Raw genomic sequence first — 25,458 nt, 5'->3', positions numbered from 1 at the left:
TGGTGTAGTCAGGCTCTGGAGTATGTGCATCGTGCACCTTGCCCAGATTCTTATCTGCCAGCCATGAGGAGCGAATCACGCAGTTTTTCTGAGATGAGTGCAAACCTTTACCACATACCAGCAAGGTCAACTATTTTCCTTCCGTTTCTTTAATACCGGTTAAGTAACTCTGGGAATTTTCTTGGATACTGGAGAATGGAAGCCAACAACTTTCAGAGTCTGAGTGACTAGAAAATTTTTCCTATACGACTGTTATTTGAGTTGTTTTTAATGCCTGTTCATTAAAAGCGAACAGCTTGTCCATAGTTCTCCATTTCTAATCTACATTTAGAGCAGCACTAACTACAATAAATATTAAATGAGGTGTTTTCTTTTTAAGGGCACTTTTCTCCATCTTTCTAGGTTCACTTGCTTAATTTTTCTTCACTGTTTCCCGGCTCAGAATATCTGTTTCTTTTCCACCTACTTACCCAACGCCTTGATTAACAAGATGTCACTACCATGATAGTTTCCATTTCGATGCATAACATTCTTTATCTGCATAATCCCTCTCTGAAATGGGAGCAAAAAGGAATCTGAAGCACAAGGGATGTTGACTTACCCCAGCTTCCGTCCTGCACTGTGCTGACCTGGCTTCTGGTTGACTGAGACATCAGGCAGAGAGATTTTGACCCAGGTATGGCCAGGGCTTATATATGACTCTCCTGGCTATACTATGGAGGTGCATTCACAGTCAAGGGTCTTGGTTGAAGCCTGTGGTAAAGTGATGTTTTACAGTTTTCCTAAAACCCATGCTTACATACAAGTGGTGATGTGCAGGCACAGTAATCAGAGCTTCAAGACTTATGAAAACATTTGGCTGTGTTTTATGACCTCTGTTATTCTCTGTTTTTGATGTTGATAATTGCCTTGATGGATATGCTCTTGGATTTTCAAGTAGGATTCAGGATGGCAAGGTATTTGGTAAGCTACTTGATTTAAACAGAGCAAAATTGTGTTTCACCACATAAATCCATTGTTATGTTTATCTTTCATTCATCTAGGTGTCTTGTTAGAAAATAAGGTGATAGCCTTGCCTCCTAGCATGGCAAGTGACTGATCAAAGCCTGTGTTTTTAACAGTCATCCATTGCACATTCTTGCAAAAAATTAGTGCTAGATCTTGTGAATGTGCTGTGATGGTTTTGAAGATCAATGGCTCATTGTAATGCTTGTCAGCTCTTCCAGACTAGGGATGAAAGACATGGGTATTTTGTGAATTGCCTTCGTGAGGGCTGTCAGTTACCTCACCTTCATTGCCAAGTAAACCTCCCAAGTGTACTATCTCTCTGGTATTTTTTGTGCTGTGTGCTAAAGTCTGTGATACAGACTTTGCTCATTCCAAACACTTTTTTTTTTTCTAGCAAAGTAGGTTACTGCCTCAACCCCTTTTGCAATTAGCAGATCTTTATTAGAGTGAATACTGGGAAACTATCAGCTGCTTTTCTTCAAGTATCTTAAATATTTTCTATATCTAAACCTTGCTCTTTTCATCAGTGCTGAGCCAAATAATGCCAGTCACTCACTGAAAAACTTTCCAGTGGTGGCTGGCTCTGCATCATATTCAAGTCCAGTTGGTATCAAAAGAAACTGTATGGATCAGGCTCTCAATAGGTATTTTGATGCTGAGTTAAACTCACTTTCTAATAATTCACTAGGATAGGATGGGATGTTATATGGTCCAATACGGCTGCTAAGCTCAATTAGTTCAAGGAAAGAGGAGAGGTAAATGGGGAATAAATTAAAGATTTTGCTAGAATCAAACAAAGCTGTATTAATTACCTTTCCCTCTTTTTTTATGTAAGATGCAGCCTCATATCATTGTGCCTGTGAAATCAATGAAAACATGTAAAGGATACCAGGTTTATTAAAGGCGTTTATTTTCTCCTTAAACTATGAAGTTGTTTAGCAGTCCTTTTCTACTTTATTCACTCTTTCAATAGCTACTTGCAGTTTCAGAAGTCAGGGGAGAAGATATTTCACTCAATCTGAATTTATCTTACAACCTCACATTTTGAATCCCCAGCAATCTCCTCGCTCCATCAATAAAACATCCATTTCATTTCACCCTCTCATTTAAGGATAGTTCACTGGTTGCTAAACTCTTTGCTGGGAACACACAGAAAAAAGATCTGATATGTACTTGCCAGATGTCTCCATGGTTTTCATAAGACTCTGTGGATTTGGTGGGAGCACATTAATCTTTGTAAAGTATGCGTTGGTACAAGCACAGTAAAAAAGGTGCAGAGCAGAGATAATGCAGCACTCGCATACTAAATTTTCTCAGAGTAATCAGTGCAGATTACTGACATTTTTATATTCACAGCAAGAACTTCTCTGAATTGATGTATTACTATTCCTTTGCCTTCCTAATCCTTTCTTCTGATTCAAGTTTAGCTATATCATCTCTGAGTTTTTATACTGAAAAACACCTTTGGACGACAAACTGCGGTGTTTTGGCAGAGGCAGGCCAGCAGTATCACCCCAAGGACTCCAATTCAACATCACAGAAGTGTGTGGGAATTGATTCTCAGTGGAAATACTCCTCATCGAGGGAAGGACACAAAAAACCATGTTGTCTGGAGGCCTCCTAGTTGAAGTTGAGGGCATCTGTTTTGGTCAGGAAGCAGTGAATGGGAAAATGACCCAGACTGTAAATGGGCCACAGGAAAAACAATACAGGGCGTCAGCCCACAGGGCAGCCCCTTAGACAAGCCTGCTGCAACATAGCAACCTTCTTCCTTGGCACAGCTCAGCAATTGGACATGCTCTGCAACCTAATTTCCCTGTAGTGCTGTCTGGAGAAATAGTGGTGAAAGCCTGAGGATGGCCGAGGAGGTTGTGGGAGAACAGGAGCCAGTGGCCATGCTCACTGGGGATGGGCATCATTGCTGTGGCATGGTCTCTGCACCGTGCTGCCACCTGGAGCCAGGCTATGATGGAGACTGCTGCCCTGCATATCACTGCAAGGCAGGTGTTAGAGGGATGGCAAACACTGAAGAGTTGAGAAGCATCACCTTTCTTCCCAGTTGTTTGTATTGTCCCACTTGAGACAGGTAGCTTAATTCATAGTGAAGTGAATACATATTTGATGAATGAATGTATAGTCATGTAGACTAGAAGATTAATAATTTTATTAGAATATTAATCATTATCTTTATCACTATCATTTTCACTATCTTTATTAATCATTGGATACAGCAATCATGATTGCTATAAAATATGTATAATTGTTGCCTTGTCCCTTTTTTCCATCTTTCAAAATGCATTTTAGACACCGATAGATAATGCTTTGCTTACAGCTGGCACACCAATTGCAGGGTAATAAAAATATATTAAAAAATTAATGAAATATGCTATTGCTCCCTACTGAATGGTGGTATGCTTCAGAATTTTGGATGAGAAAGCAGTTCTGCAGAGTATAGGATCTACCTAATACTGCTTGTTTAGCTTGCCCTGCAGAGCTCAGGCCTTCTTGCAGCACGCAGAATAATAACTCTTTCAGGAATTATAGTTCAAAGACCAGTGCCCAGTTCTCAGGAGGAATTCTGCTTTCAGGAGAGGCTTTAATTGTATTAAGAGAGGATTTGTGCACCAGCTCTCCTTCTGTTTACTATTGGTTGTGTCAACAAAAAACATATCTGTCTGGACTGTTCCTCGCTGAGTTTATGCTACTGACCAGATATGGCAGTATGGCCGTTTGTGACAAAGCCACCTCATTTTTCCTGTCACTGTAACTTTGTATACCTTGCTTGCCTTAATCTTCTACTGCTATGTCTCTGTAGGAATGTCTCCAGATGTTCTGCTGATAATTCCTTCATAAATTAAAACTGAATTCTGCATAGCTTTCCTTGGCTTCTGTATGAGACGTGTATCGACACCATGGGATTCATCATCACTTGCTCTGCTGTTACCAGAGGGAATCACCTGTCTTAGGGCAGGACATAATGTGCTCTGGAGACATTTCTTCCTCTCCTGTGACTGCTGAGGGAGCCCATGCTCCAGTTCGGATTGGTGCCTACCTTGCAGCGTATAGATTAAGGAGAATCATTTCTACCAGTTCATAAAAATGTTGGGATTTCCTGCTTCTTTTGAAGCGTGAGCTTAACTTCAGCTATTGCCAGCTCCTCCCTTCTTTAGGCCTCATTTTTTCTCCTGAAAGGCTCCTATAGAAACCTGACCGAATATGCATTGTTTCCAATGGAGGTATCAAGACCTTTTGTGTTATGCAAGAGCACTTTTTAGTGTACCTTAGAGACAATCAATACAACTATTTATAAATCGCACCTGTTACCTCCTCCTTTTTCTGTAAAACAAATATTAAAAAAAAAAAACAAAACACATTTTCTGTTATTCAGTTCTTCAAGGTCAGTGTAATAATCAATTTCTCAAAGCTCTTGCCTTTTATAATACGGTGCGATGAGACCTGTAAAAACACTATTGCTATCCCACAGAACTGAATTAAGCATGATGAAGGCAAAGTCTTTGAAGGATCAGTTGTGCTCTTCTTCTCATCTCTAATGTGAAAACGTTGCTGAATTATTATTATTTTTAGCTACTGTAAAAGGGGAGGAATTTTCAAAATGTGTCATTTATAAATGATAGTTCCAGCCCTCTTATTCAGATTTTCTTTACTGTTTATAATGGTATTTTTTTTTCAGGAAAACACAATTCCTGGATAGCATTTTTGGTACGCAGAATCTCTCCGCGAAGTGGAAACCTTGACTGTGAAACTGCTTTTCAGAGTGAAAAAAATAAGAACCATACATGATTACATGGATGTTTTGAAGGTAATTACCACGCTGGAGCAAGAGAGAAAGGGAATTAATTATTTTTCTTATACGCCTCCAACATAAGCAATAACCTGCCAAAGACTTCTCTACTTGTTTTAATGCTTTAAGTAATGGCAATTTTAATACTTTAATGGATGTGTTTACTTAGAATTGTAGAATTGCCTGGAATCACTGAGGTTAAAATACAGGCACTGAGGAGTAAACAATCAAGATGGCAGGGAAGGATGATTTGTAGGAGGCCTACAAACAGGAGGGAGTCAACTCTTTACCAGGGTAGATAATGGCAGGACAAGGGGAAATGGTTTTTAAGTTGAGCAATGGAAGATTTAGGTTGGATATCAGGGGAAAGCTCTTTATTATGAAAGTGGTGAGGTGCTGGAACAGGCTGCTCAGAAAAACTGTGGATGCCCCATCCCTGGAGGTGTTCAAAGCCAGGTTGGATGGGGCCCTGGGCAGCCTGGTCTAGTATTAAATGGGGAGGTTGGTGGCCCTGCATGTGGCAGGGGGGTTGGAGATTCATGATCCTTGAGGTCCCTTCCAACCCTGGCCATTCTATGATTCTGTGTATCATTTCTTGCAGGCTGCCACACTTAGTGCTACTTCCTGCTGCTGCCCTTGGAGCATAAGTCTTCCACACGTTTCTTCTGGCCTGAGTGGGAATGTAGGGCCACATTTGCCCAAGCAAACATCCTTGAGAGTAAACTGATTTCTTCTGAAAATGAGTCTGCGTAGATTTAATGTTACTGCTTCTGTGGGCAGTATCAGGTGAGAAAGTCAAAACTTAGAGGAAGCTCCCGATCAGTTTAGGCATCCCCCATCTTTTCACCTTTCTTTCTTACTCTTCTTTTGATAAGTCATCAAAATTGGGCCACTTGTGTATATTGAAGGGCTGAACAAATGAAGGATGGGTTGTAACACAAATCAGAAGAACTGAAGCATGGCACATTCCCTTTTGGGATGGTCTCTTCCTTTGTGGGTCAGCAGGACAGCTGTGGCTATGAGGGGCTACCTGAGGCATGCCCTGATTTTTTACTGTTACCACCGAAGGCTCCACCTCTCATTTCACACTGCTATTGTAAGCTGTAAAATGATCATCTTTAGGGAAAGAAAAAAACCAAAGTATATAATGAAGCATTTAGTCCAAGAAGAATCAGGATAGTTTAATTACAAGAGCAATTTAGTTCTCATGTTATGTCCCCCACCAAATGCATATATATATATATATATACATATGTATATAAGTACACTGCAAGTACACTGCATCTCTGAGTAGATTGAGAGAAACTTTTTGAGAAAAATAATGTTAAGAAATTAGATACACCAGGGCAGAAGCTTTCCTTTTCCCTTTCCTCCTACCTTTTTTTCCCCTTCTTCTCTTTTCTTCTTTCTGTTTTTCTCGATCCCTATTTTTAAGACTTGTAGCTTCAAGTTTACTGCAGCTGCCACAAGGGCATGCACTCAGCCTGTGAATTCCTGAGGCTGAAGGCAGGCAAAGTAGGAAAACTGGGGATTATCAGTCTGGAAAGAGGACAGAGGGCCGCTGTGTAAAACATATTATGCTCCATCTGCATTTAGAGGCCACATAAACAGTGCAGGAAGTTTAATTCTTTTTGCATGCCTGAAGAATCAAAATAAAACAGGCACCGTTTCCTAAGCAGAGGTGACTCTGCAGGGCTTAGACTAATGCTATTAACATCCAAATTAGAAAAGATTGTTGCAGTCAGCAACATTATTGCACTGCCTCCTCTGTCCTGCAGTTAAGGCTACTAAGCCCAAAGTTAGTGGATTTTGTTACACTGCAGAAACCTTACCAGTGCTTAGTGAATGAAGGTACAAGCTAGGGAAGAGAGATCAGGAGGTACTTAACACAATTTCAGTCATTTTAAATGCGTGTGTCAGATATGATTACGGTGTGTCCAGTCTCAAAGTGGACTATGGTTGTGATGTATGGTTGTGATACTTCAAAGGAGAATAGCAATTTTTGTCTGAGGGAGAAAAAATTCCAATGCAGTGGGCAATGCAACGTGTTTACTTTCTCATCAGTTCTCCAGACTGATAGCTTTGAAGACAGTGAGGGCTTTTAAGAAAGAAATGCCTGATTCATCTGGAGGTTTCCCTCAGTGAAGGAACTCAGAGAGTCTGTCCCAGAGAATTTTGCTCTGGAGTTGTGTATGCCTGATGCCAGAAGCATCTGCCTGTTGCTGTGGGGTCTTTGGAGAAGTAGGAGAGCTGTGGCTGTGGTGGTTGTCCTCTCCTCCCTTCAGGTTGTGGGGCAGGAGTTGCTGGCATCTTTTCCACCCTGGGGCCAGGCTTGTCTTGCTGGGGACTGAGGGATTGAAGGTCATCGTGAGACCTGCCTGGGTGCGTGAGCCCAAAGCGAAGAGGGAAAGCGAAGTGGCTTAGTGTACACCTCCATCTTCTGCTGGAATTCATTTTGATAAGCACTGCTGGCTGTCACGTGGCTTTGTGAAGTGGCTTCTGCTGTGCAGAAAGAAATGGGTCAAGTGCTGCGTTTGTGGGGAAGGTGTATGAATTTATGTTCCCCCTTAGGTCTGTGCTCTTTTCTGTTGCTCTGTACTGGCTATAACAGTCAAGACAAATGTACATAATAGAAATATCACCGGTAGAGTTTTATTGCCCAGTGCCAAAAATTGTTTATGTTTCTTTTATTTCTTCAGCAAGCCTAGAGGTCTATTAATGACTTCACTCCTCCTCCTATGGAGGAGCTGTCTTCATTGGCATTAAGTGCAAGATCCAATTTAGAATGACGTAATGCATTACTGTGCTCCGGCTTGCATCAGTGGGAAGGATTTTCCACTTTACGAGATATGCCTTGCCAGAAGCTTCTTGGAGGTGCATTTACTTAATGAAATTGATTTAGTGTCTGGCCCATATTGCCTGCTAATAAAACCTTTCAGTTAAAATCATGATAATAAAATATCTTATAGCTTTCTTTTATGATAAAGGATGCTGTTTTATTTGCTTTATGCCATCTTTCTCTAAGCCTATGAGGAAAAGGAATAAATTCTGTCCAGTGACCATATTAAAAAAGAATGAGTCAGAAAAGCATAGTCACTTGAGTGTTGCTTTTGAGCTTGTGAGTAAAATCAACTGATAAGACATGTCTGTGCTCAGAAAATCTACATAGGGAAAAAGGCGGATACTGTAACATCAAATAATTAATCTTATTAGAAACCAAACAAAAAATATTTTCTATATTAGGTCCCATTTATTTTTGAAAGGCAAGAAAGATTACATTGTGCTGAACTTTGCTGAGTGACAGTAGACTTTGACCCCTTTTGCTTTGCATTTTCTTACACCACAAGCATAAGAAGGGGATCTGGCTATTCTCAGAGAATGCAAAACAAATTCTTTCACCTCTACTGTATGACACCTGCTGCTTTGTAGAATATTTTATTCCCCGGGTCATATTTTTAGCTCAAAGCTGTGAAGAATCTTCCTATGTTGCAGCAAAGAGAATGTCTTTAACCATTTGAAATGCAGAATTTTGTTCATGAAAGTGAAGGACGTATCTTTCATTATCTTCATTGTGGAATACAGTTGTCCATCGTGAAAAAAATGTTATTATTGTAAATGTATACTCTTGGTATTGGGAAGATATCATATTGATTTTAAAAGTTTAATATAAATATTATCTGCAACCACAAAGGAATTAGCTAATGAATGCTAATTTTAAATTTTGTAGTGTTATTTGTGAATATCTCTACAGTAGCTGGGAGGAGATAAAGCAATTCAGCCTTAAAAATACCATGAAAATCTAGAAAGCTGCTGCACTGCACACAAGTCATTGGAAGAAACAAGAACTGTGTGGAAAAAGCGAATAGACAATGGCAGGGTCATTTGAATGCCACTGCGAGGTTTTACTTTTGATTTTTTCTCTGCCATCTTTCTGAGAGGAAGCATGGATGCGAGCAGGAACAGCTTCTTCTTGGTTTAGTGAGCATGGTTGGGATGGGCTGATGATTAGACTAGATCATTTAATTCCTTTTTTCCTCTAACACCTCTCTCCTTTCTTCACCACCTGCTTCTTTCTGTTGCAGCTATGAACCCCGTTCACCAGGGAAAATCTTCTGCTCCCCAGGCACTGAGGTTGTCTTCAGCTCCTTGTGTCCAGAACTTGCCCACACTAGTTTCTTCAACTCCTGATGAATTTCTGGAGACTTTCTTCGTGGTAATGCCTATTGTACTCTTTTTTCCACTCAGGTGAAGCCTAACATGATTGTATTCGTGGCTTGAAACTTAACCCATCACTTGCACTAGAGATGTATATATGAAATCTTTCTCTTGTTTTGAAGCAAGTCAGTTGTGCTAACTAAATAGGCGAAGTACGTAGCATTAGCATCTGCTAACGCATGCTTTATTTCTTTCTCTTTTTTAATTATAAATTAATTTTACTTCTATTGCTCCTGGTATTTAGTTGTAATTTAAGTTTTTTCGCTCATGAGGCAAAATTGAGGATGGTGAAAATAAATCTTACCATACAGTCATTGGCTACTATCTACAAGGTTATTATTCCAAAGCTCAAGTGAAGGGAAACCACTTTGTTTGATGCACTGAAGACATTAGAGATAGGAGGTTAATTATGTTGGATTGCCTTTTCGAGTAGAATTTAACTTCATTGGGAAGAAAGGTGTTTCAGTCGATGTTGCTAATATTGACCTGAGGCAGTGTCTGGGAAGCAAGGCATGTTGACCAATGAGTGCACTAAAAAAGCAAATGAGCTTGATCTTGGCTTGGAGATTATTAAGGGAACTGAGAAATCATTAAATCTAAAAATGGGACCTAATGGAAGTTGATGAGAAAACAACTGTGGATATTTAATGATCACTGCATCACGTTTCCATCTTTTCAGAAATAAGTATTGAAATACTTGAATTTCTTTTTGAGAAAGAGGAAATAGTATATGAAAATAACATAGGGAAAAATAATCCTTTGGGCCATCCTCTCACTAAGTGATTTCTACAAGCTTTAAGTAATTATCGGAGTTACTTGTGGAACAAGCTTATGCAAAACTATGGCGCCATAAAATGTCTGTTTAATAGTTAGCCCCGAAACACATTTAGATTATCTTGAAACTCTGAGATGTATTAAAAAATTGTCAGCATAATTTCATTCTTCTGAAGAGGTTGCAAATGGAATTATACACTTAATTCTTAAGAGAGAAATAGCAATATATTTACTGATATAATATGGTGATCTAACAAAACTTTATTATAAATAAGACAAGTTTAACAAGATTTGAGGTAGCAGGGTGCACCTGATTATTTACTAAAGCATCAAGGAACATTTAATTGTAAATTACATAAAAAATATTACATAGAAGACATTATATACTGTATAAAACTACAAAGAAAACCCGTTCAGACAGCATTACACCAAGGATGCCCTTTGGATCTGATGACATTATACTGAGAATCCTGTTGAGTCTCAAGGATTTGGAATGGAGTTCCTTTTGCCTCCTGGACTCTGGAGAGTCTAGAAGCTACTGGATCCTATTCCATTCCTGGACTTAAGAATGAACCGTCTGCTTTTTCCAGATCCCTCCACGGACGAGTCTGGATGCAGCCAAATCCACCCTCAGTTTCAAATTTTCCCCAGCCTTCGTCAGTGCTTTGCTTAGCTAGATTGTCCCACTAAAACATCCTTAGCAAATTACTTGCAAGTTGTCAAGAAGCTAGGTATTAATCACTTGCCAAAGATTTTTCTCAGCAAGAGATTTCTTACTTGGTAGACCCACCTTTCTGAGCATCTCTCAAGAGGAGGTCCTATTATGCATCCCACTTCCACGCAGGAGAGTTTACAAGGCTCTTGGGCTGTTTACTATTTGTGGAGCAAGATAACTGACTCATAGCCATATTGCATATGGACTGCAGTTTTGAGCTAGATGTGAAGGGGAACACACTGTCAGAAGAACACTGCATGAAAACAAATATATACCAAAACGAGTTAGCAATCTTATTTAAGATCAATGTCTTGTTCTGCTGCTGTAATATACTTATTAACTTTCAAGTAGTTTCATGTGAGAATAGATACTCTGTTACTTCACTTTTGACTAGTAACTTCTGTCTTTATACTTGAAAGAAAAAAACAACAAAACACGTCCACAACAAATAGGAGAGCAAGATGGCAATAGGGTTGCAGTGGAGACATGAGGGCAATTACACCACGTAGCCTTTTGCACTCAGCTTATCTGAGGAGCTATGAGCTCCCTACGTTTCCTGTTTCCAATGGGAGCAGAGGCCAGCTTCAGCAACTGCCTATCCTTGTTGCACTTGTTCTAGAAGACCCTGGCCATCTTGACGACTATCAAGGATTAGTCTAGTTACGAATCTGAGCTGGCTGCGCAAGGTTGGATTGCACGAATGCTTTTCTTCCATGGGATTGCAAAGATTGGAAGGCTAGAAAAGATCTATAAAGATTTGCATGGCTGGCTTAGGCTTTTCATGCTTTTTCTACCTGCAGGAAAGCATGAAAGAGTTTGGAGTTTTGAAAAATAACATCCACATCAGCTCTTCAAAATACATCTGTCTCTCATAGCACTCTTAGGCAGAAGCATTACATGTTGAAACATCTATGGTTTGTTTTTTTTTTTTTGTTTTTGTTTTTTGTTTTTTTTTTGTTTTTTTTTGTTTTTTTTTTTTTAATTTTAATTTTTCTTCAAAATTCCAAAATGTCTTTTGGATGAGATTGTTCCTATTTCTTCCTTGGCATCATGACAGTTCGTGTGATGTGACACTCAAATACTCTGCAGAAAGGCAGTTGTAGGTACAACCATTCTTTTAAAAAGGTGCAGAGCTGTGGTTTTCTCCCTGGGAAATATGAATTTAGGTATAAGAGGAGGATGGAAGAATCTGTCATGGGCATTTTTTTCTGTACAATGTGACTATAGTTAAGGTCCAACAAAGCCTAATTTTTAGAGAACATATTTGTGGTTGTAATTTCTTTGCTTTTCTCCTCCAACCTTAGCTAAAGAACAGTGAAGCTGGGAAGTGACTGGTGCTGAAAAGCCAATAGGATGCCAGGTGATTCCTGCCTCGGCCAGCTACATTTGATCCTACGCCCTAATTTCATTGGGAGAATCTGACTGTAGAGTTCCAATTGAGTTAATAAAGTCTTGGTGGAATTTCTTTTGTTTTTGTTGAAGTGAGGCATCTGGGACACAGTGGCTATCCTGAACTCCAGAAGTATGAGAAACATTTTCCTAAAGCATCTAAGAATGAGTTGTGCCTGGTTAGTACTCTGTTGCTAGCTTTTCAGCTCTGTTCCATCACTCCGCACTTCTGTTAACATTTTTAACCTGTGCTTTATGTTTTCTGTATGACACAGGTGTGCCAAAGCTATTATGAAGTAGGCAGCCGTACTGGTAGGTGTGGGAGTAGCAATCAAATCAGGCTGAATGTAATCACCTACAAATTCCAACAAAGATTTTTACTTTTAAAGGAATGTTTCACATTTGTGGTATATTTGGTATGCATACTTTCACCAGAAAATAGTAACCCTTGTAAGAATGAGATGTCCTGGTTTGTAAGAATTAAATTTTGCTCCTCTCTCAAAGAGCAACTGCTTAAGCTTTACTATGTGTGTATATGGTCTCCACTTTTCTCTCATATATTGAGTTCTTTGGAGTGTTGAAAACATGCGTTGTTTCAAATCAGCTTTGCAGTTAGAGCTGCCCTTTTGAATAGATGGGAAACTATTGTCTTCAAGGGGAGTGAACAAAAGTAGTTTTTCTCAGTGTTTCTGAAGCCTTGTCATGGCTCTGCTTCAGGTGGTGCTCCCTCAGATGGTCCCTTATCCAGGCTGTGCTGTGTCAGCAAGTGAGAGCTCAGTGCTCGGTTCTGCAGGCCTACTAGAAACTTGCGTGCATTTACTGGGTTATTTAATACTTGTTAATATCAGGAGTGATTCCAAGAGCTCACTAAATGTTGGAAAGAAAGCCACCTAAGAGTTAAAAAAAAAACAAAACAAAAAAAATTAAAAAAAAAAAACAGCTTTTACCAATATCACGATGTATTTTCAATATTCTTTTGCAGGAGGCTTACATTCCAGTAGCATAAGATACTGTTTTTATCATATCATAGAATCATAGAATGGCCTGGGTTGAGAAGTACCACAATGACCATCTAGTTTCAATTCCCCTGCTATGCGCAGGGTCACCAACCAGCAGACCAGGCTGCCCAGAGCCACATCCAGCCTGACCTTGAATGCCTGCAGGGATGGGACATCCACAGCCTCTTTGGGCAACCTGTTCCTGTGCTTCACCACCGTCTGTGTGAAAACCTCCTCATAAAAGCATTTCCAAAGTCTCTGAGAAAGCACACTGTTACTAATTCCTGGTCAGATAAGAGTTATGCACGTCCCCCCAAAATATGTTTGCTTTTTTCTCACATGAGAGCCACAGATTTCCCGAGGAGTGGAATTTGGGGCTCCCAGAGGGAAGGGAAGCGATGCTGTCTGTACGGTTCCAGGAAGCAATAAGCACCTACATGAAAATAACTCAAGTCCCCATCCTTAATCCCTGCCTATCCTTTTTTATCTGATGGACTCAGCGAGGGCTGGAAGATCACAGCGTGGCTGAAAACGAAAGGGAGTTAACAAGATGTGACCAGTCAATGGCTAAAACAATAGGCGAGACCCTGCACGTTGCCTACTGCCCAGGTGTCCTCCCCATGCACAGGTAGCCATGTGGATCACCGTGAGTTTGCTCTGCTGCTTGGTGCTCGGGGGGCTGCCGTGGGCAGGCACCTCGTGCCCCTCGCAGTGCAGCTGTGCCTTCCACAGCCTCAACGAAGGGACGAAAGCCAGGTATGCCGATACTCTCCGAGGGGCTGGGGGTTTTCTTTCTTCTCCGTAAGGTTGCTTTCAGAAGAAAATGTTGTGTCTAGGCTTCATGTCTGTTATTTTTTCAGTTGCTCTGCTCTCCGGCTTTATTTGCAGAGGATTAGCTTCTGAAAACACAGTAAGCTGATTTCAGAGAAAGCGTTTGGGCATCTTCTCTGTGAGAACAGCAGCATAATTACCGCTGGGGCAATGGCAAAAAGGAATACAGTTAAAATGTTTTTTCTCTTTTTGCCTTCATGCTGAGTATACTGGTTTTATTCTGTCCTGTCTGTTTCTGAAGTGTAAGCAGGTTTATTTTGCGGTACCAAAGCCTTCAATCCATTCTGCTTACTTAAAAAATCCTTGGGTTAGAGATTTTAGGGAAAGTAATTGACTCTGGATAACAATAAACAAAAAAAGTAAACGATAAAAATAAAATAAGACAATCCTCAGAATGGAAACTTTCGGTTGGAAAGGCAGGTAGGGCTGAAAAGTTATCCACTCTGGGAAGAAGCACCATTGTACAGAGATTTCACTGGAGGACTACAATAAGAAAAAAAGTCGTTCTGAAGGGTTATCAGAAATTAGCTATCTGACCTAATGAAATACAGGCTACGTTTTTATCAGATCTGATTCACAGTAGAGGAGGTTTGTGGCAGAGAGTATCTGGTAACTCCTTTAGAAGAAATGTTTTTTCTAGACAAGATGACGGTACAGCAATGAAAGGCTGTCCTGTGGATTTGGATCACCATCAAGTGCATCTGCTTCATCTCTTTTATGGCAGCACAGTTTTAAACCCAGGAACTGTCCCAGTGAGAAGGGTGGCAGAGCCACAAATAGTGTAGAATTTTTTTAAAGGCAGCACAATAGCAGGAGAGCCTATAATTTCTCCATGAGTGTCATAATTCCTGTTAGAATTTCCTTACAGAGACTGGAAAAAGCTGCAGTGTGTTTTGGTAAGATGCATAATAAAGCAAATGCTCATTATTCTCTTAATGAGCATGATGTCGCATTTTTCTGCGCTAAGATTTGTGTTTTTCACTAGTAGAAGGAGATTATCCTTTAGATTTATTGTTTATTGCTTTGCAACATAGTTTAGGGACACTATAAGAAGCATCAGAGTACAGTTTTGGTGTGATAATATCTCTGCTAGCGAACATTTTGTGTCATGTTTACACAAAACCAAATGTTTTATTGAGAGATGATCTCTGAATTTTTCTTATTTGTCTTATTTCTTCTGCAAAATCTCAACCCTCAGCTGAGAGTGGGCAGGACTTAATGCCAGCATAGAAGTGCTGGATGACTTCAATCTAAAAAAAAGATTGGGGTTTTTTTGGTTATAAATTAACTGGAGGCTCTAATAACATTTAACTTCAGGAAAACTACATGAGCAGTTCAGCCATGTTACTTATTGCTGCAGACAGTAGAGGAAGAGTTGCTTTCAGCCAACGTCATTCTGGTTTTGGCAGCTTTGTAATGTCCTATTTATCAATCAGGCAGAATGATAAGAAAATGGTACTTGACTGATCACATTACATTACTTGAGATATTTGGTTTAGCTTGTGGAGTGGGACGTGCCGATGTAACCTGCTATGTTTTCCGAGGTGGCTTTGCACTTTGTTAGGAACTTGCCTTTTTTTCTCCTCTTGGCAAAGACAAAGTTACAGTTTTTTACGCAAAGACTGCAAAATGCTGCATGGGGTTTTCGGGATTTGAACTCCAGGAATTAGAAATAGAAAGGAATTATTTAGACACATGAATCTGCCTTGCTTTCAGTAAAACATTTTCTGAAGTGTTAGTTTTCTGTACTTTTGCTCTCTTAAATGGTATATCTCTGTGGTGAAGTGACCCTACAAACCTTCCAGTTTCACAGTGAAGCAGAGCTTGCTATAGAATATTACTAGTGAGTTGACGTCTCCTCACTTCATGAGCAGAGATCCTGTGCTGTATTTGGTCTGTGTTACTTTATCCCGCCCCAAACTTCATCAGACAGTTATGGCTTCTTTTTACATGTCCTTTAATGTTTGGTTTATTGATCCTTTTATTTTAAAATGCATTAGCATCTTCTGCTGTGCACTGGGACTGCTGTCTGTCATAAGGACCGTAAAAACCTGAAGAGAAAAAAGCAGGAACACAATATGGGCCAGAGTCAGATTCATACCACTTCAGGAAAGTGCAATCTCTGCAGTCAATAAGTGTGTGTACGTATGAATTAGTGCAAGCCAAATGTACTTACGCTGATGATGTGGGAATCAGCAGCAAGTAAGAAATGACAAGAATAAAGCTTTTGAAAAAAGAAAGGCAGATAAAATATTGTGCTAAAATTTTTAAAATGTCTCAAATATACGTCTTCAAAAATATAAGGAAGTTGCATCTGTGTTTCTTTCTCACCAGGACAGTGCTGTGTAATGACCCAGAGATGACCCTCACCCCCGTGAACATCCCTGTAGATACGTTCAAGCTTCGAATAGAGAAGACAGCCATCCGCAGGGTGCCAGGGGAAGCTTTCCACGCTCTTCATAACCTGGAGTACCTCTGGTTGCCCTATAACTCCCTGGCCAGCCTCAGCGGGATCACCTTCAAGGGCCTCCGTCGCTTGCTGGAGCTGAGGCTAGATGGAAATGACTTAATATCATTTCCCTGGGAAACACTGTCTGACATGCCACAGTTAAGGCTTCTGGATTTACACAACAATGAACTTACCTCAATCCCTCCAGATGCTGCTCGTTACATCAAGAATATCACGTACCTGGACCTGTCTAGCAACAAACTGATGACTCTTCCTCAGGCTCTTATTTCTACCTGGGCCAACCTGCAGGCGGTCCCTTACTTTCCCAATGATAACTCCAAGATCATCTTAGGTAAGAGTGACTGTGATTTTGCAGTAGGCAAAATGACAAGAGATCCCAATGTCATCGTAGCATTTTCACTCACTGTAATTACTATGACATGCACACTGCTCATTTAATGCCCTATACAAAGTGTGCACGTTCACTTACACCTTAACCAACTTGCCTTTCCACACCCTGTTTATTACACCCTAAACTTTATCACAGACTTGAGTCTTTCTTACAGAAAACCAGTTACTCTCCTCTTCAGGAGCTTTTTATTTAAGAAACTGCCACTTTTGTTGAACATACAAATTTGATTAGAGCTCCATATCTTTCAAGTGCTGTTTCCTACTAACAGCTGGCATGGAGTTGATTAGTTTTAAGCAGCATTAAAGAAAAAGATGGATTCTTCTTATGTCCAAGTAAAAAAGGAGTAAACCTGCTGCTGAGCATAAAATCTGGGTCAGAACAGCCAGTTTGTCCTAGTATGTGCCTCTTAAGAGTCTCGTTTATCTGTCCACATAGAATTAAAACCTCAGTTTCCAAAGAGCCGTTAAAATAATGCTGCCTCCAAGGCTGAGAATCCACTTGTTGGTGGCATTTCTGTGCTCCTCAGAGGTATGGTCCAGGTCAATAGTACATTTTTGTGTCACAGAGTACATTACAGACCACTGTCTTAATTACTCCAAATTGTGGTATACTCAGATGAGGTTCTGAGTCCACTTACTAGTTCATGGGATTACTGCTTAGCCTTTTAGCCATAGTACGCTTGTTCAAATCCTCAGCAGGTTGATGATGTTTCAGAGTTGTTGCCATCTGCTGTCTTTATTTGTTATGAACTGACATAGCTCCACTGCTCTTTGCTCCGTGGGATATGTGCATCTGCAGGTACTGTGTCTACAACTATGGGTGTGAGTTCAGGCATTTGACGATAATCTAATCGGAAACATTTTCTCTTACTCTGGGAAGTGTTTGGCAAAATCTGCTCTTGTTCTCTGGATAAATTTAGGGGAGATACAATTTTTAAAACCAGGTCGCAGTGGAAAGAGACACAGAACCTTAAAAAGAATCAAATTGCCACGTAAAATCTTCTAGTGTCCGTAGCAGGTGTTAAGGTTTGATTAGCATCAGGAAAGGAGCAGGTGTTTCCCCATCCTGTTTTGCCAGGTGTGACATCAAGTTCTTTAAGCCCAGTGTTTGGAATTGCCCGTTTTGTTTGTGGCAAGACAAGACACTGCTCATATCATTTTCTTAATTTATTTTTCAGAGTAAAGTTGCCTACAAAGGCATTCTTCTGTTCAATATGGAAGTGAGTGTACTGTCAGGAAGAACAGATCATCTTGCTGCTCATGGCCAACCTGAGTGTTTGCACAAGCAGCTGCACACAGGTTGTCTGTTCCAGGATTCTGAAAAATTCATGTGAGCAAATGAGTATAATGCTAGCATTCATAGGGTAACATATAGGCATGCCACCTCCTAGCTCCTATTCTGCTGACATCTATGGAGAAACGTGTCTCTTTGCAGAAACAAAATGAGAGTAGACAGCTGCATGTCTCTATTTTGCTCCGCTGTTTCATATGTTTCATTTGACTGTTTCATATGGAGGCATAAATAATCCAAGAACAGCAAAGAATTAGCTCGGTCCTTTCCCTTGTCTACACTGCATCATTGTGAATCCTCTTCAGGGCCCTTGCTTGTTCGTTGCTTCAAGAAAAAGTGGTTTCAGCAATAGTTTCCTCACTGATAGTCTGTGACAAGACTGCAAGATTCTGAGTGTGAAGATTGCCCACATGACCTGCCTGTGAAAGGGAAAAAGCAGATCTCAGAGTTAATAATGTAAAGTGTCATGAAGGATGGCTCTACTGATCATTTAATTTATGATGAGTCTGTACAGGAACTAAAGTGGCAATGCAAAAAGTCCAAGCTGGTTTTTTTTTTTTTTTTTTACCAGAATATCTAGAATAAATTGTAATCTAGTACATGAAGTCAGAAGTAAGCAGATAGCAAAAATGCCATAAAATAACACAGCTGAGATCTTAATTTTCATTCTTTCTTTAGTCTCCTTTTATATATTTTAATTAATAAGTGGTGCATTCCTGCCTGGACTCCCTTTCAAGCCTATCGAGGATGGTGTGTAGTGGTCTCAGCGAGATATTTTTCAGCAGAATCTGTAAAACACTTCATTTGGAGCATCAGGATCTTTTGATGTACTGTGTTTCTGCTGACTCTAGCAAATTCAAGCAACCCCTTGATGCTTACGGAGCCTTGTGCTGCACGCCCTGTGCTTGTGCCAAGTGTTGGTTCTTGCTGAAAAGCTGCAGATTGCGTGACTGCTGCTGCCATGCTCCAGGGGCCAGTAGCAGCACTGCTGCATGGGCAGATGTTTCTGCTTGCTGGGAATCGTGGGGATAGTAGTGGTCTTTACTTTCAGGCTGCTGCCAAGCCCTGAGCCCTGTCCTTGGGCTGCCTGCTGAAAAGAGAGGGTGAAGCCCCTTTGGAGACAAGTCTGGGACACTGAGCTCCTGTCTTAGTCTTCAAATGCATACCTGGATTTAGTCTAAAATCCCCAGTGGCAGTGTTGCTAGCTAAAGCCATTAAAGACCAGAAACTGTTTGTAGGACAGGCAAATGTGAATATTTCTGAGTGAGATGACATACAGATTTAGTCAGAATGCAGAGGCTTCTATTCGTGCCTGTGCATCGCTCCAGATCTGATTTTGCTTTTTCAGTACCATCTTCACAAATCTATTTTTAATGGGATACTATCTCTTTTCTTTTTTCAGAATTTGAATTCAGTTCTGAAACAGCAGAAAAGCAGAAAAAGAGAAACGTTCTGGGACAGTGAAGCAGGAGTTCTTTCTTTAATATATCTCTTCCTATGTGCATAGTCTTAATACAGGTGCTGCCTAATAGATGTGTGTGGCCTACTGTAGGCCTGATTGTTAGCCTATAGCTGGCTAATAATTTTCAAGATCACTGGCAAGAAGAATTTCATAGCCTGTGTCTTATTAGGAAAATGAAAACAAATAACCAACTCGCTCCCATAACTATTTTTTCCAAAGTATATAACAAACTATTTGTTTTGCTTGATTACACACATAAATAGTAACGTGTTCTTGCACAAATTACCTTGCTTGGAACTTCACGAGTGTGATTTAATTCCAGGTTTTGAGATACCTTAGCAAACTCGTTTTTCTCCATTCCACTGACCAGTATTGTGAGATGCTTCAACTTCAGCCAACAGCAGCAGAACTACGATCCCCACGCATATCCTTTTCTAGGGGCAGACTGGGAATCTATCAGTTTGTCCTGCTGAAAAACGGAAACAAAATTGGCAGAAACAAGAATACTGTTGGAGTGACTGAGTGCTCTGGTTTCTTTTGACAGGTTTGCAAGACAATCCCTGGGTGTGTGACTGCAGTCTGTATGAAATGGTCCATTTCCTGAATTTCCAGTCTCCCAACATAGCGTTCATTGAGCCCAGGCTGAAATGCTTCACACCCCGCAGCCTTGCAGGAGTCTTCTTCAGCCAAGTTGAGCTAAGGAAGTGTCAAAGCCCTGTTGTACATACGTCTGTAGCCAAAGTAAAAACCATCCTGGGCAGCACTGTGCTACTGCGATGTGGGACGACAGGGGTGCCCATTCCCGAGCTCAGCTGGAGAAGGGCTGACGGTGCTCCTCTAAATGGCACAGGTACATTTAAGCTTAAGTTTTTTTTCCCCAGTGTGGACTGAGTGAGTGAGTCCTATACCATTATTTTCTGTGGTCTGCAAAGCATATGGAAGCTTATGACAGTAGCAACTTCCCACTGACAAAAGACCCCCCAAAAAAGAAATGGGTGCAACATTAAGATTCACTGTAACTCACTATGGAATCATAGAATGGCTTCATTGGAAAGAGACCTCAGAGACCATCTAGTTCCAACTCCTCTGCCATGGCAGAGTTGCCAGCCACTAAATCAGGCAATAGATCAGATCACCCAGAGCTGCATCATCCAGTCTGGCCTTAAACACCTCCAGGGCTGGGGCATCCACAACCTCTCTGGGCAGCCTCATTTTTCAGCCTCTGAGTGAAAAATTCCTCCCTGATATCTAATCTAGATCTTCCCTCTTCTGGTTTATGACCATTGCCCTTTGTCTTATCACTATCTACCCATGAACAAAGTCAATTTATCTCCTGTCTGTAAGTTGTCTTTAAGTACTGGAAGGCCACAGTGAGGTCTTCCTGCAGCCTTCTCTTTGCTAGACTGAAAAAGTACAGCTCCCTCAGCCTGTCTTCATACCAGAGATGCTCCCAGGTCCTTCTTGGCAGAGATGCTCTTAAGAAGTACATTAGTATGTGTAATTCACTGTAGCATTGAAATTTTCTGTAGGCTGTAAAATTGCTTACATGTTAATGTAAATATCATCAGATAAATACATGCTATCATTTTTTGTTTTGTTTCACAATTATGCTGGTGGTGAGGTGACTTGAAGGGTTTTCTGCAAATCTGTTGGAGCTGAAGAAATGAGATGTGTCCAGCTGTAGCAAGAGACTCTTTTTAGCTAGCCATTCAGTCAATGAAAAGGGTTCCCACTGACTTCTTTTTTGGGCCTTTAAGAGTAAATATGAGCTACTATTAATCAATTAGGGAACATCTCTGGAGGAGTGATGTCAGCTGGAATTCAGATCTTCTGTGGCGAAGAAGGAAGACTGCAAACATGCAACGTTACGGCACTGATAGATTCAAAATAATAAAAAAAACACTGAACCACTGAGGAATACAGCATTCAGAGGAAGATTTTTTCTCAGTGTGGTGACACACTCGAACAGGTTGCCCAAGGAGGCTGTGGATGCCCCATCCCTGGAGGCATTCAAAGCCAGGCTGGATGTGGCTCTGGGCAGCCTGGTCTGCTGGTTGGCGACCCTGCACGTAGCAGGGGGTTGAAAATAGATGAGTATTGTGGTCCTTTTCAACCCTGAACATTCTATGACTCTATGACTCCAGTAAAAATGCCATGCTTCCAATGGTTCAGTTATAAAGAGTTGATGAGGCCTCTTCGAAAAATGCTCTTTAGGTGATACAGTGACCAAATTCCTCTCCTGCATACCCTGTTCATGGAGGGAGTCTTTGGATAGCTTCTGCCTTTGTGAACAATCATATTTTCATTTCCATTCTGACTTCTTGGACACAGAATTGCAATGTGAGTTGGTCCTTTAATGTGCAGGGAATTTACGAAAGAAACCACTGCTACATTCAATGCTCTTAGTTTTTTAAGGTTTTAGCTCAGAACCTGCACCTTCATTTTTTTTCTAATCCCCCCAGGTGGTACTGTCTCCTGGCCTGATTGGAAAGTGTGGGGTCTCAGCTACAAAAGGTTACTATAGCAGTGCATGCATAGGAGAGAGCATTTCTCTTCTCAGCAGCGGAACCACTTGTGTTAAGTAACCTTTTGGTGAGACCTTCACAAGCTATTCCTTTGCTCTGCATGATGTACAGGTTGTAGCAGAGCCTCTCCTTACAATGATGTCTATCCTAATGCTGCAAACATTTCTCATACATTTGAAAGAAAGTCACAGCAAAAAATAGAACAGAGGATGCTTTCCTGAAAATGTATGTTGAGTTTACTTTGAATTACAACTGAGAATGATGGATTTTGTGCCCCATCAAATCAGACTTGAGCACCTTTTAGTTAAAAGTTGGCTGAAAATATGGTCGTTTCTCAGCAATGGCAGCTCCTGTGCCAATGTTGTTATATCACTGAAATAGTGGTGTTCTGAGTACAAAAGTGTGAGAAACAGCTCAGTGTCTACATGAATGGGGAAAGGCCATAGGAAAACCGGTAGCTTTGTTTCCTAGTATTTCCATTCAGTAAAAAATTAAATGAAAAAGGTAAGTTTTCTGCTATTTCATTTCACTGCCTTTAAAATGTGCCTTGGTTGCCAAGGCTGGATCCTGACCCATGCGGGCTTGAGAGGTTTTCATCCTGTCTTAACTTTACCTTTCAAATATCTCCTTTGTTTACCTTTAAACGGAAAGCAGAGGTATTACATGCTCATCCTAAGGAGGCTGGTTAAATAATGGAGAAGGTGCTTTACCCCCAGCTCCTCTTTTTTTTCTGCCTAAATAGAAAAATTCAAAAAATGCTAGTTTTTAGCCTCTTGGCAAAAGAAATGAGAAAGTCTACACTCAGCTGCATACATATTGCTTAGTGGAGCTGTCTGCTTTGATAAGTGATCAGACTTCCCTGTGTTTGACTTGATATAAAAACCTGCCCTAATTTTACAGTAATAGGAAAATCGTTTTTCAGCTTTGCTCCATATATTCTAGACTAATCCATGTGTTATTTTTGAAGAAAGTCTCCACTGTTTTTATTTTCTGTGTCTCTGAGAAGTGCATTCAGTGTTCAACTAGGTTGTGTTACAGCCCATTCCTGCTGCTGCTATAAATATTGTACCTGCATATGTGAAATTTCAGTTTTTTTGAAAATGGAAGAAACTTCCCTGTTTAGTTTGCAAGTTGTGTGTCAAATGGAGGGAAATAGCATGAAATGCTTCACATCCATTTGTTCTGAAACAGGCAAAATTCTAGCGTAATTTTATTTTAGTGTTAATGTCACTTTCTTGGAATTACTTTAATATTGAAACGTACTTGGTGGCAAAAATAAACAATTTTGCTGTCTCCGGCAGATATTCTGTTGATTGAGACCTAATAGTTCACAAAACAGACTATTAATTCTAGTGACAATTGACTGTTTTACACTTTTCCTTCTTTGCAGTGCACCAAGAGATCTCTAGTGATGGGATGAGCTGGTCTATCCTGGGCCTGCCTGTAGTCTCTTACCTTGACTCTGGAGAGTACATTTGTAAAGCAAAGAATTTCCTGGGGGCAACAGAAGCATTCATATCCCTCATCATCATGGACTCGGAAAGCACAGATGACCCCAACTCCAATGCCAAAGGCACGTGGAGTGGGAAGGCAAGCGGGATGGAGGCAGCTGCCTACAATGACAAGCTAGTGGCAAGGTATGTTATCACCACCTCCACCATGCCTACCCTAGGGGCTGGAGCAGGAACCGGAGAGGATCTCCTCATCCCCGCTGGAGCACAAGATAGCAACCCCCAAAACCTACTGGTGAGCCCACCTACTGGTCAGCAGGAGCCAGAGCGAATTGTGAGATCTGTCAGAGTGATAGGAGATACTGACCAGAGTGTCACCCTGGCCTGGAAGGCACCTCTGGCAAAGAACACGACAGTGTTCAGTGTCCTCTACGCTGTCTTTGGAGAGAGAGACATGCGTCGGATCAATGTGGAACCAGGGAAGACCAAGGTCAGCATTTATGGGCTGCTACCAAAGACCAAATATATAATGTGCGTCTGCGTGAAAGGGCTGATCCCCAGGAAGGAGCAGTGCATCATATTTTCCACAGATGAAGTTGCTAGTGCAGGAGGGACCCAGAAACTTATCAACGTGGTTGTCATCAGTGTGGCTTGTGTCATTGCTGTTCCTCTGACACTGGTGGTCTGCTGTGGAGCACTGAAGAGACGCTGCAAAAAGTGCTTTGTGAGGAAACCCAAGGAAATTCAGGAGTCCTATGTCACCTTTGAAAGTCTTTCTCCTGGGGCCAAGGTGAAAGGAGTGGAAGGAGAATACTTGACTAGACATACCCCCGATGAGTCTAACAGGCTCCTCTCTGCCCGATCCAGTGTGGACTCAGAAGCAATACCAAAGATAGAGGGGCAACCAAATGAATACTTTTGCTGATAGTTACTAGGCTGGTCATTGGCTTGTTAGATGGAAAGCGTATGGCCGTATATATGACCGTGCTCCAACACTGCATGCCATTGTGTCAATGTGTGTGTCTCGGACGTGTTCTGGAGGAAAGTAGAAGATGCTCAGACTTTATAGGAACGTGTTGTTTGGCCAGCTGGGGTTTGACGGTTTCTACTCAATCAAAAGCTTCTGTGCTAACAGTCTCGTTCTCTTGGACCATTCTTATTTTCATAAAATGATGCATGCACACTGAGTGTGAGGACATTAAGCAACACATTTGAGCATGCTCTGCTCAGTGCTGTTTAGTACCTGCTCTGCAATATGCTAAGTGTTTTATTTGCAGCTCTTTTATGGTTCTTTGGTTTACAAATGGGGGAGTACTTGATAATTTTAATACAAATATCTGTGAATGTGAAGATAGAGTCTTACCTTTTATGCACCACATATTTGCATGAAACAGGCAAATTCATGCTTAACAGATAGCTAAATACAACTGTTTGTAGTACATCTAACAACAGCTTTTTATTCTCAGTTCAAAGAAATGTGCAAGGAGATATGACTCGAGACAAAAAGCAAAAATAGACTCCTAAGAACACATAAGAGAGTAAGTTTGAGAACAGCATTTTGACCCTAACCACTGTTCTTCTTATCATGCGATTGAACAACAGTACCACGCAGATCTTTCAGTATCAGACCTAGCTGTCGTTTTCTAGCAGTGTTGTAATTAGTACAGTATGATTTATATCAGCTATGCTACTTAAAAATCATACAGTAGCCTCTTCTGCAAATTATGTGTGGCATTGTTACGTTTTGTACTGCAAAACCTACACTAGATAGTTCTGTAAAAATCTCCCAGAGCAGCCCTATCATTGCTGCTGGCTGTACTGGTAAAACTGGTAGCGAAGATCAGAGGGCTTAGCTGGGCACTTGTGGTTCAGCCACGAAAATCCCTTGCTCTGTGTAGAGCAGAGGTGTGTATTGCTGACCGGGCACACTTCTGCAGTACTTCTGCTGTGGCAGCAATGGTGGCAAAGGCTCCATGCTGATATTTGGGTTTCAAACATTTTGCTATTTTGCAAGTTTGAGATCTCTGTTTAAAAATAAATAAATAAATAAAAAAGCTAATATTTGTCTAAATGTGTTTTTCTAACCACGGTTTGCTAATCAGTTATTTGTTACTCAAGTCCTGCAATTCTGCGGGAA

At 40.8% G+C, this 25,458-nt stretch overlaps 1 protein-coding gene across 1 annotated transcript; it reads left to right on the top strand.

Moving 5' to 3' along the window:
- Positions 1-13,439: 13,439 nt before the first annotated feature.
- LRIT1 (leucine rich repeat, Ig-like and transmembrane domains 1) lies at positions 13,440-24,246 on the top strand. Its single transcript, XM_031602450.2, has 4 exons — positions 13,440-13,657; positions 16,067-16,533; positions 19,890-20,195; positions 23,261-24,246. Exons 1-4 carry the CDS (start codon positions 13,536-13,538, stop codon positions 24,244-24,246), a joined length of 1,881 nt encoding a protein of 626 aa, XP_031458310.1. The 5' UTR covers positions 13,440-13,535.
- The last annotated feature ends 1,212 nt before the right edge of the window (positions 24,247-25,458 follow it).

The sequence above is a fragment of the Phasianus colchicus genome, chromosome 8 (assembly GCF_987193195.1).
Source record: "Phasianus colchicus chromosome 8, bPhaCol1.hap1.1, whole genome shotgun sequence".
Taxonomy (NCBI): domain Eukaryota; kingdom Metazoa; phylum Chordata; class Aves; order Galliformes; family Phasianidae; genus Phasianus; species Phasianus colchicus.
Note: the sequence above shows the minus strand (reverse complement) of the source record. Positions and strands in the feature narration are given on the sequence as shown.

Coding starts and splice junctions, on each gene's coding strand:
- LRIT1 (XM_031602450.2), top strand. CDS start 13,536: ATGTGGATCACCGTGAGTTTGCTCTGCTGCTTGGTGCTCGGGGGGCTG. Junction 16,534..19,889: donor TAACTCCAAGATCATCTTAG/GTAAGAGTGACT, acceptor TTCTTTTGACAG/GTTTGCAAGACAATCCCTGG. Junction 20,196..23,260: donor TGCTCCTCTAAATGGCACAG/GTACATTTAAGC, acceptor CCTTCTTTGCAG/TGCACCAAGAGATCTCTAGT.